The sequence below is a fragment of the Seriola aureovittata genome, chromosome 8 (assembly GCF_021018895.1).
Source record: "Seriola aureovittata isolate HTS-2021-v1 ecotype China chromosome 8, ASM2101889v1, whole genome shotgun sequence".
Lineage (NCBI taxonomy): Eukaryota > Metazoa > Chordata > Actinopteri > Carangiformes > Carangidae > Seriola > Seriola aureovittata.
The window spans coordinates 6,100,260-6,112,060 of record NC_079371.1 but is presented as its reverse complement, the minus strand read 5'-3'; the positions used below and the strand labels follow the sequence as shown (position 1 = coordinate 6,112,060).

The 11,801-nt window shown below is 37.8% G+C and overlaps 1 protein-coding gene across 2 annotated transcripts; it reads right to left on the bottom strand.

Moving 5' to 3' along the window:
* Window positions 1-1,428: 1,428 nt before the first annotated feature.
* lman2 (lectin, mannose-binding 2) lies at window positions 1,429-9,887 on the bottom strand. 2 transcript variants are annotated; one of them, XM_056383470.1, is made up of 8 exons: window positions 9,508-9,887; window positions 7,589-7,707; window positions 6,923-7,040; window positions 5,802-5,881; window positions 4,755-4,916; window positions 4,369-4,483; window positions 4,126-4,245; window positions 1,429-3,740 (listed from the first exon to the last, which is right to left on the bottom strand). In XM_056383470.1, the coding sequence occupies exons 1-8, from the start codon at window positions 9,641-9,643 to the stop codon at window positions 3,580-3,582; spliced, it is 1,011 nt and encodes a 336-aa protein (XP_056239445.1). In that variant the 5' UTR covers window positions 9,644-9,887; the 3' UTR covers window positions 1,429-3,579. The 2 variants fall into 2 exon arrangements, with proteins under 2 accessions (XP_056239445.1, XP_056239444.1); XM_056383469.1 differs by lacking the exon at window positions 5,802-5,881 and adding an exon at window positions 5,948-6,030 and having other exon boundaries at window positions 9,508-9,884.
* Window positions 9,888-11,801: the final 1,914 nt, after the last annotated feature.

Here is an 11,801-nt window from a genome sequence, read left to right as displayed (position 1 = left end):
GGATTTTCTACCAGAGAAAAATGTTCTATGGACACTGTTGTTATTTAGCCATGAGGCTAAATATCAATTAACTTCATTTTATGAAAAAAGTAAAGCCTGCTCGTATTTTTAACAGCCTCCTTTGTTACTTCATCCTGGCACCTGGCCCAAATGGTTGAAATAGTTAGCTAAAAGTTACTAATGGTTGAAATGGGTAAAAGGTAATGGATAAATTTTGGGGCTGCTAAACTGGTAACCTACCTCTGCCTCGGGCACAGGTGGAGAGGAGGGTGTGGCAGTTGAACAGGTGGTTGTCCGGTACTGCACGAACAAACTACTGGACTGTGGCTCTATCTGGCTGCTGCTGCTGCTGCTCCTCTTCGCCGTTAGCACCGTCCTCTTCAGGCTCTTTGCTAATGCTAGCAAGCCGACTTTTGTAAAAACTCGCGATAAATGTTCTGTTTTTCCAAATTTCGGTCGCTCTAATATCCTTTTCTTTTTTCGCCGTTTTCTTTGCTGCCCCATTGATCCAATGTTTGTTTTTCATGACGCTTTAGGAAATCCCCTCCTCAGTTCGACCGGTCGGCTTTGCCGCTAAATGACCTGACCTCACCTTACCTCACCTGACCTGACCTGACTCGTCATCACGCAGCCAGCAAACCAATCATATTATTTTTTCTTATTTGTAACTAAAGTTACTCTGCATTCATTGATTAATATTTCAACACACACACGCAATTCATTTATTTGATTTGATTAAAAAAAGAAAAAGATTAAAAATAATTTTTTTTTAAAAAGCCAAGATGAGGCCACAGTTGTTGGGGGTTTGGACGCCCCCTAGAGGTCGGAGGCCCCCGGTGGTTTTTTTTATCCGTGCTTGATTAGGACACGGGTTCACATAATTTTTCCAACCTTCACTTTGAATATTTTAAAGATGTATGCATTATGGACAAGAACAATACAATGATTTTTTTGTTATTTGTTTAAACACATTGTGTCTGTTCATTATTGTGACTTGATGAAGATCATCATCTGACCATATTTGAAAACAAATTAATACATAAATGAAGATAATTCCAAAGAGTTCTCTTCTTTTTTCTTGCCACTATACAAGTCATGTGCCACATTAAAATATTGTTTACATCTTATTATAGTAATAATGTAAGTACGTAAAAGAGGGCACCACTGATTTTAGATACAAAAGTAAGTTTTCCTGATATTTGATTTTTTAAAAAGGTTAAGAGTTTTAAGGTTATAAGATTCAGTATTAAGACTGTAATATTAAGACATTAAGACTGTTGTTTCTTATGATTCTAGGCAAATAGTTTTAAGAAAGTTTGGCAGTTTAACACCAGTGGAGAGCACAACTGCATTCTGAGTCAGGGTGGTGTACGAAAATTCATGATTATTCCAATTGAATTAAAGCACAACACACAATTCAAAGCCAAATGGTTTCTTTTTCATTTTAATAGATTATTTCTGATGAGGAGAGGTTTCAAGTCTCATCACAAACCTAACTGATGTGGCAGAGGCAAACACAGACGGGCTTCAAGAACAAAGGAACACAGATAAAAATGCCAACTTAAACTAAAAGATAAAAAAAAAGACAATCTGTGTTTCAGCAGTCATTTAAGTACAAATATCTGATCACATCCCCAATTTTACTTTTAGAATTTCTTTTTTAAATGTAGGATCAGAACCAAACAGGAAGATAATGGAAATGAAAGCTGAGAGAAAACCAACAAAGAAACAAGACATTGAAAGAAAGTGTAAATGTGCCATTGAACAATCCATCCATGGACTTCAAGGTTAAACACCTCTTCTTCTGTAAGAGACAGCTTCATGATTAACACGGTTTGAATTTATTAAATCGCAATTTCTTTATGCAACTGTTAATGATACTAACATTGGTTATAGTGAAGAATTGAAATAAATCACCAACTTTTAGCATTATTAACTGAAACCAAACATATAGAAAAATAACAAAGTCATATTCTAGATAAAACCCTGCAGAGAAAAGACAAAAAAAAAAAAAAAACATAAAATATTCAGTTTACAGGATCCTTCCACCTGTGCACTGAGCTCTTTCAGGTGGCCCTACTCTGCTGTATTAGACCATGGAGAAGCTGTGTTACATAGTAAAAGCTTCACAAGATGTCCCTCATAACGATCAGAGTGTAGAGTGACATTCTTAAAATTTTCAGGTCAATGACAATTAGCTGGTCTTTTAAATAAATTTCTGTCCATTTTCTGGTAACATTTAGTCGATTAATCAATCAATTATCAGTTGGCAGAAATGAATTGGCAACTACTTTTATAATCTCAAGATACGAACCCCCCGGGTCGAAACACTTGACAACAGATGGCCCTGGCCGAGGACGTCTGTGGTGTGGTAGCTTAACACCCGATGCTGTTATAACATACTAATGAATTCATCATTATATTGTTCATCAAGAAAAAATGCCGACAATTTCTCTAGCTCCAGCTTCTCAAATGTGATTATTCACTGGTTTTCTTATTTCTTAAAAGAAAAAAAACGCCATGATTAAATGAGAACCGAGAAACAAGAAACCTAATGAAAAACCTTTGTGTTTCACATAATCAGTCTGGAATTAACAGAACAACTGGGTGTGTAGCATGAACAGAGATAGTTAACATGGATGACAAAAAGAAGAGTGCCACCTACTAATAAAAAAAATAAATCAAACTTTATCTATTCAAGGATGAAGACATCATAGTACTGACAGGCGAACTTTGATGTTTGATACTCAAATCCAATACTTCAAATCAAGATAAAAACAGAGAGAGGCATTATGATCACTAAGTTCTCAGTACTGTTGTGTACATATAGTGGTTACTGACAAAATACCTTTTCCACAATCCTCCTAGATATCCACTGTTCTCGAATATACACGGAGAGCTTGTTGTGCACAATTTCAATTAATTCTAAATTACTTTAAAATGCTAACGCTTAAAAATGAGCAACACTGGATTCTTTTTGTATCCTGTCAGTATCTTGTATTTTAGCAGAGCAGGACGCAACAACAGCCACAGTTCATCACAATGAAATATATTAGATTCTTTTTTTTTTTTTTTGCGTGGAGCTACTTTTCCTCTCCCAGTAAATAATCAGATAAACATCCTGGAGGACTTAAACATAAAATTACCTTTTGCTGCCAAAGTTCACCATTTTGCAGTGTCACACCTGAAGCAGAGAAAAGCTGAAAAGGGCTGGAGACGCCTAATTCAGCAGGTGTGAACACAATCTTTAAAGAATCTGAAAAAACTGAGTGCAAAATTTTGTGACAGTAAACTTATTATAACCCTGCAATGACTGAACACAAAGACATGGAAAACAAAAAAAGGCATTTATCAGGGTCACTCGTGATGGTAGCCACTAGTTCTGCACCTTCTTACCAACATCACAAGTTACCAAACCCCCCCACCCCCCCACCCCCCCACGCAGTGCTTCAAAGATATAAACATTTGTACAATCTTTTAGAAAAAAATTTCACATTGAATGTGCTCAATCTGTCATCTGGAAACAGTTCATCCCCCAACAAACACCTCTCTGATGAGGTGGTTCTCTCTCTTCTCTCCTCAGTAAAACCTCTTGTTCCTCTCCTGTCTCTTCTGGAAAACTACGGCTCCTACCACAGCGCACACGACAATTCCCAGCAGAGCACACAGCAGAAGCAGGAAGACCTTCCAGCCCGTGAGGGGCGTGCCGCGGAAGTTTCCGGTAGGATCATCAATGTTGTCTGGGGAGCAAGAAGAGAGTGGATGATCATTTTCATGTTCAGGTCAGAGTTGCTGCAGTTTGTGTTTTTTTTTTTGTCACAGGAAACTTGCTTGAAATAGATAAACCTGAAACACTACACAAACATGAACTGGCAGTTATGGTTAAAATAAAAAAGGCACCTATCAGACCTACAGGGGTGAGTATTCCTTTAAACGCACATGACACTCAAAATCATGAATATGTAGCTTCATAGGTGCATGTATGTTGTCTTGCCATTGGCAAAAATCATAAAAATCAAAAGTGATTTTACGTTGTTATCTGAAACTTTAAACACATCAGAAGTGTTTCTATATACAGATATGGAAGACACCAAATTCTAAATCGCCCTTTATAGTTTATTCTACCTTTAGGAGACTTCAGGAAGCTGACACTGGGCTCGATCTTGGTCCAGTCCAGGTTCTCCTCCTCGGGGGTGTGTTCTACCATCAGCTGGTAGAGCTTCATGGAGATGATATCATGGTTATCTGGAACATAATAGTACAACATAAAAAGTTTAAATTGTTAGCAAATCTGTAATATAATATTTCATAAATGTAATAAAAAGGCTATGAGAGGAATAAATTTGCAGCTTTCCAGCACCGACCTACCGGACAGATCTCCTGTAGCTGCTGAGGCACCAAAGAAATATCCAGTGGGAAGACGAACACCTCCGATGTCGATGCACTCCTTCCACTCATTCTTGTCATCCACGTCAACCATCACCTGCAGGATATGAAGTGGATGTAAATGATGCAATGCAGCACTGCCACAAGTGAAAAGGTTAAGAGGCTATAGGACAAGAAAATGAAAATTCTTGTAGTAAAAAAAGAGTTTAAACTAAATCCAGACACAAAAATGTAAATATGCATGTGATGATTTTATTATCATTATGTTATATTATATTGTAGTAAATCATGTCTCGATTGTCTCCCAGCTGAACTAAATTAAAAGAAGCTATGTGGCATCCCTGACACAAACGAGGCCCTTTACGTACAGTGAGTCTTCCTTTAGAGTAGCGGATGGCGAGGTAGGTGTCATGCTCTCTGTTCCTGATCTCAGCGGAGCACCCTCCCAGCTCCGACGACCGTCCGTCTTTGCCGTGGTCATAACTCACTGAGCCGTTGTTCACCATGGCTGAAATGAACGGGAAGGAACGCTGGTGACAAGACAGGAAAGAATCAATGAGTACATCTTAAAAAGCAGGTATTAAAAACATATTCTTACACAGAGGTGATGGACAAATGAATGTATAAAATTAAATAAAATAGAAGAAAATATAAGAAACCCAGAATACAGTTTGGGTCATGTCAGCGCATAACAGCTCAAGGCTACCTTCACACTGCAGGCATGTTTAGGATCTGTTTTAATACACTGCTCATATCTGATGTTTTGGATGACAGGTCATATTTATCTGACATCAATACAATACAAACTAAATTATGAGTTACCAAAAAGGTGCCTATATTCATACCTACTTTTCCCACTTGTGCCTAAGATGTTGATCACAGTGTGTGTGTTCAGCTTTTGAATAAACTAATTGAACAAAATTATGTAAATATTTTGACAGTATTGATTCTTGCAGTTTGTTATCTAACTGATAATTGGAAATATTGACAAGCTCTGATTTGAGAATTGAAAAGTAAACTGGATTTCTCAGATGTGTGTAGCACAGCATGGCCATGCTGTCCAGATTTCAGCTGTTCTCACAGGATAAAAAGCAACTAAAAAGACACTTTCAGCTGCAATGTGAAAGTAGCTTCTGTCACAAGACAAGTTCTCTTGAAATGAACAAAAATTTACATTACGACAATTTACAAAGTGAAGAAAGCACAGTTCCTGCCAGAGAGCCATCATGCTCAATAGGTCGTGTGATTATATTTTTTGCTGCTGCACAACAAATACGTGACATTATAAAACAAAATCTATGAGGTTTTCACTGTGAACATGCTTAAAGATCTGACAACATGCCGATTTAAAGTGAAGAAAACAAAATCTACACAGAGATGGCATGCTGACGAGGAAAACCTGAGCAACCACTCACATCCGTCGCATCATCGTTAGAGTAAGTATCTATAAAAACGGCCAGCCCGTGGAAGAGAGCATTGTTGGAAAACACAGGCCCTGCAAAGAAACAAGCCAGTCAATCACCTCGAGCCACATACACACGCACATACACTGCACACTTACATCCATTCCATGGAGGTCATTGCGGAAGGTATCCAAAAAAATAGCCAGGCCAAGAAACTGATCTTGGTTTCCAAACACAGGGCCTAGGATGGAGGCAGAGATGAGGTGAAACATGAGCAGACAACCTGAGACACATTTTCTGAGGTCAGCAGTGATGAGAGCAAGCTGAGATGATGGACACAAACAAGTGGACATGATGAAATAAAAGCTTTCTGATGGAGTGAGAATGATGATGGTGTCCATTAACACTGAGTGGGCAAGTTTTCAGAGCTTTTCTGTGAGACGACATGACTGGGACAAAAGCACATGTTTGGATCTACATTTCTCTATCTGAGCTATAGCACTTTATGCATTTAACCATTACCTTTACATACTGTTCATAACAGTGACATATTCTGTGTTGCCCTGATGTAACATTTGCAATTGTTAAAGCTTAAACCCGGAGGAAAAAAGAGGCAAAGTATTAAAATATTTTGATAGCTGTACTGAGATCACATCCATTTTAACAAAAAGAAAATTACAATATACATTATTGTGCAAACAGTCATTTACCATCATTATTAGATCCTGGTCCAAGCATGCTGCATACTTATTGGCTCACTGATGCTGATGAGATTTATTCATGGTTTGGACATCTGTTCTGATATTCATCTATCTAACAGCAGCCTCTCTGTTTTCTGATGCACTTTGCTTCACTGTTGCATATGATGTAGAAGAGCTAACCCAATGTACAACTGGAAGGCTTTCATTGTGATGCAGCTGCAGGAACTTAAACCTTTTGTTTTTTGAATATTGCAGTAGAGTAGCAGTCACAAAAGCAGTGAACTGGTTAGCTGAGCAGCTGCAGGCGACAGCTGAGTGCTGCATTTTCAGTAAATCCAAACTTGAGATGATTGAGATGAAATGGGTACGTTTCTTCCATAAAAGCAGTAACTCAGCAGTAAAGAGCCGCGGGGGCTGAAAGGCCATCATTACCTGGATGCAGTCTGTCCTTTGTGTACCAGATAGCAATGCCATCGCCATGGAGATTCTTTTTTCCTGACCCATGAACTTTAAACTGCACATGCATCTCCCAGTCCTTCAGGTAACAAGGCTGTAGGACAGAAATAGGCAAAGTATTTACTTTCTATGGCAGCTTCATAAGAATGAGCAAAGTATGGTATCAAACCCATTCTTCTTGCTTCTTGACAGCTGTCATTTTTAAAGAGAGTTTGTTGGTGTTCATTTTACACACCTCACAATTAATTCTGAGTATTTCATTTTACATATCAGAGACTGAATATAATTTGTAAAAATCATGTAAAAGTTTATCATTTATAAAAAGTAGAAAATTTCATTCCTGGTTTGCACATTTCTGTTTCTCCATCCAAAAATAATTCAATGAGAGATAATGAGCATTTACATATTGTACAGATGACAAACTCTCACCTACACAGAAATGGAGAAGACAAGAAAAATCTAATTAATATGTGAGGCTGAAAAAGTTTAAAGAGAGCCAGGTTGAATGGGCATGGCTTCAGATGAACTCAATGGAGAACATGTACTCTAAACCCAAAGCTGAAATAGTATAGGTTTGGGTATAAACGACAATGCGTCCGAGTCAGACTCGAGATAATAGCTGTGTTTGTAATCCATCCTCACCACAGTGTTCCAGATGGATCCCTGCTTGCTTCTCTCATCTGGAGTAAGTCTAACATAAGAACCAGTCACCAACGTGCTTCCCCAAAAGTCCCACTGACTACTCGGGCTGTTGCCAACACCTGCAAGACAAACAGATGAAAGGACAAGGCATGATCAGACACAGCAGAGAATATGACAGAGAGAAAAGAATTCAAGTCGTTTTCCAGAAATGTCTTCAAGTTATTGCACAGGTACGAGTTGCTTTTGATTGGTCTCATTTTTACTGTTGACCAGATCAACTGCTGGACTGTGCCAGATGGCTCACTTAAGGTTTTCAGTATAGTGCTCCTTTGCATAGTATGTACTGTTCCCTTCCTGTGTAAACATTCTCATACCAAACTGCTATGAAAACCGCTTTAGATTTCTTGTGGCCTCATATGAGCAAATATCCATACCTTGTAAAACACGTAGAACAAGGCGGTTGCTCAACATTTACTGAGGCTCCTATGAAAACATTTGGTTAGTTTTGAAGAAAACATCAACTGGGATATGTAGGGGGGAATGCACTACACAGTAAACACTGACGTAGTTGATCTGCATGTGAATCTTTAGCCAAATACCTTTGTCATGTAAAAATATCTAAATTGCACACACACTAATTATAAAATGAAAGAACACATTGATTCAACCAGTCATTTTCTTGTAGAACTGATTTTCTTTAAATTTGAAGGTTCCCCTTCACCTTAGTGGGATTACCATGATACCAAATTATGTTAAAGAAAAAGTTTTATGTTTTAACTTCAGCCTTTAGGCTCTAATGGAATGAATGAAGTTGTTGCCAGTTTTAAGATTACTGTGTTAAATTCTGTAATAGACTATTTGCTTCACTTACACTTTATTTTGTGTTCTGCTTGAGGCAATCTTCATATTTTTCTTCTTATCCACTGTCAACATTCAACTTGGTATTAAAGAAACCAAAGCTAAGAGATATACTTATGGGGTGAGTATTGCTTGTTTAATAATAAACATGTTTTCTGTGTCTCATGGTTATATATAATATATAATGTTGTCATGGACATCATTAAAACCTGTACACAGACTGGCACCTGATACGTTTTCCTTCATCAGCACTTTTTTGCACACACCCTGTGCAGGTTGAGGGCTGATGACGCATATTTTACTTCATAACTCATACGCAAATGAGATTCTTACAGTTTGTGGCGCACGCCTCAACCTACTTAACTGTAACAGCTCCAGGCACCTGTGTTTAACAATCTGATTTAGAGCAGTGATAAACTTCCTTTACAACTTTCAGAACTACTTAATTCAGTTTCATCTTTAGAGGGTTTTGTTATAACCGTTTTGCAGAATGCATATTACAGCTGCAACTAAATATTGTTTTCATTGTAATTAATCAATTAATTGTTTTATCCATAAAATGTCAGAAAGAAGAGTGAAAAAACGCATCTTCGAATGTTTTATCAAATTTGTGATATCGGCATATATAAATGAAATCTGTCAACACGGATTATCAGAGTAGTTGTCAATTTATTCACTAATCACTTAGTTGTTGCAGCTGTAATGTGAACAGTATGTTAGCTGACAAGTTTCGTAGGTTTATCATAAAACTGACACATAATCAAAGTTTTGTTTACTAACGTTTTAACATTTTGAGCCACATATGTTTCTGGTCTTTCAACTAAATGTTCGAGTTTCGCACTTTTTAAATGACACAGCCCTGGGTGCATTACATTCACATTTTAAAACGCATATAACCGTTTATTATCAGATAGTTCGTATGGGTAACCCATAACACGACAGTCAGTTAGATTAATTATCCAAGATGTTGCAAATGTTGCTGAATAACTCCTAAAACGCAGCGACAGGTGGGAAAGTGGAGAAACATCTGGTTAGCTAACGAGCTAACTGGACCATCTCACCTTGGTACGGTTTCATCAACGAGTGCTCTCTTTTCAGATGTTCTGCGTTTCCGTCCGTTATATCACAACACACCAGACAGACCTCGAGTACCACCAAGGTGAGTGTTGTGCTCAGAAATGCTCGAAAACTCCTCATTTTGTTCAAACAGCCTCGGAGAGAAACTCTCACAACAAATTTGTTCCTCGAAACTCCATAAATCGAGCCCGTCCCTTCTCTATTGTCTTCCGGAAAGAAACAACATAACGACGACGTTTATTGCGTCCTTTACTAAACTAGGGGGACGTATTTCTCCTTTGGGTATTTCTAAAAAAAAAATATGAGCATAAAAGACAAGATGTTAGCTGTACAAAAATCTCACTAACATGAAACATTTTAGTTTTCGTTATAATGAGGAAGCGTTGGGCTGTTTGTGTTTCCACACGGGAGATTTTTCTAGAAGGCGGAATTTTTACTAACGAATCAGAGACAAGCACATCACAAATTGAGCCAATCAGGGAGGACTTGCTTTTCTTGCATCATCCACTAGATGGCGACAGAAGGCAAAAAATAAAAACACAGGTTCCGTGGTCTTTCTCTGGTTTTCTCTTACTCTGCTAGATAAAGTGAAAGTGTTTATCATATTTCCATTCTGACAAAGTCATAGTATTGTACATACGTAAGTACGATGAAGGGCAGTAGATATGATATCTAACATGATATCTAACCCTCTAAGGCTATTGTTTTATAGCATTTGTATAAAACTAGCATTAGAAATGTTGGTTTAGGCATAAAACATACATATTGATTGTTTTGAACACAAGTTACAAAATGAATGCAACTCCAGATATACAGTAGTGACCTTTTATTTTATATTAGTATTAGTAAGTATTAGTGTGTATCATATATATATAATTACAACATGCAATAAAAGTATACATGGGTTCCCTTCCACTGCACAAAGACATGTAGGTTAGTTGTTGATGCTTATCTGAATATGTGAAACTGAGAGTAAATGGTTGTTTGTCTATATGTCTCAGTATCTGTCCATGGTGTACTCCCCCTCTCACAGTACCAACTAAGATAAGCACCAGTCATCCACAACCCTGGAAATGGCAAGCCAATATAAAAGATTGATTTGTTAATTGATAATTGATAACATTGCTGGTTTATGCCCAGTGGTGCCAGCACTCTAAACCAGTAGCCAGCACTGCATGCGCCTGCAACATTTGCAGGCCCAACTCATACACAAGAATTGTTTATTTAAATAGGAGTATATGCACAAATGCAAGAATTTAGAAAAAAACAAAACAAAACTTTATGAGACCCAGTTATTGAAGAACAGTTGGGACCTGTGTGGACCAGGTGTGGACCTGTCTGTGATTCTGCCGTCCTCACATGCACACAAGCGTCTCAACATTTCAAAGCTGCTTAGAAAACCAGTCCTCCGCTCCCCATTACTGGCAACAAGAACATTTGCTGTGTGTGGGAATCTCAACAACAGGACCAGCAGGTTCCAGATGTGCTCTGCTGTGTCTCTGCAGCTGCATATGGTTGGTTATTATCTAGCTGTTCTGCCCAGTGTTTCCTGTCTTCTCAGCATCCATTTGCCATTCAGACATTCTAGTTCACACATGTTTGCCTTAGCAGATAATATCAATCCTTTGTTTAGGTAATTTATTTATTTATTTATTTAGCTAATGTTAATGGATTTTTCTAATGTCAACCCCTTAAAACAATCATGCTGTTTTTTTTTTTTTTAGGTCTGGCAGAGATGTCACTGTAATGAAACACACGATGCAGCCATAAGGGACGTGCCCTCAGTGATGTCCATTGCATTCTGTGCCAGTGTCTTTTAATATTAGGAGTTGCCACAGTCAGACATTTTCAAATCCTAAACACACAAGCTTAATTTTGATAATAAGCTATTGATTCGACCTCTTTGGAGTCGACTCTGTTAGGCCTCTCACATTGCTTTGAGACATAAAAACTGCAGATTGCAGATTCTCAGACTTATTTTATGCTTGACAAGTTCTCACAATGCTTTTGCTAAAAAGAGGTCAACAACATTTTTCATGCTTTTACCACCTCTGAGAAGGAGGTTATGTTTCTTTGGTCTTTCAGGGTTGTTGTTATTTAGCAGCATATCGAAAAAAACATATTTCAATGAAACTTTCAATGAAAATTGTTTTAACTAACTTAGAAAGTTAGGCCAGGGGACAAGAAACCGGTTAAAACAGTATCAACATTTTCACTGGTTTCTCTGATCTGTAGCAATTACTGGAACTAGCAATGTGATGCATGTGCTTTATGTGGC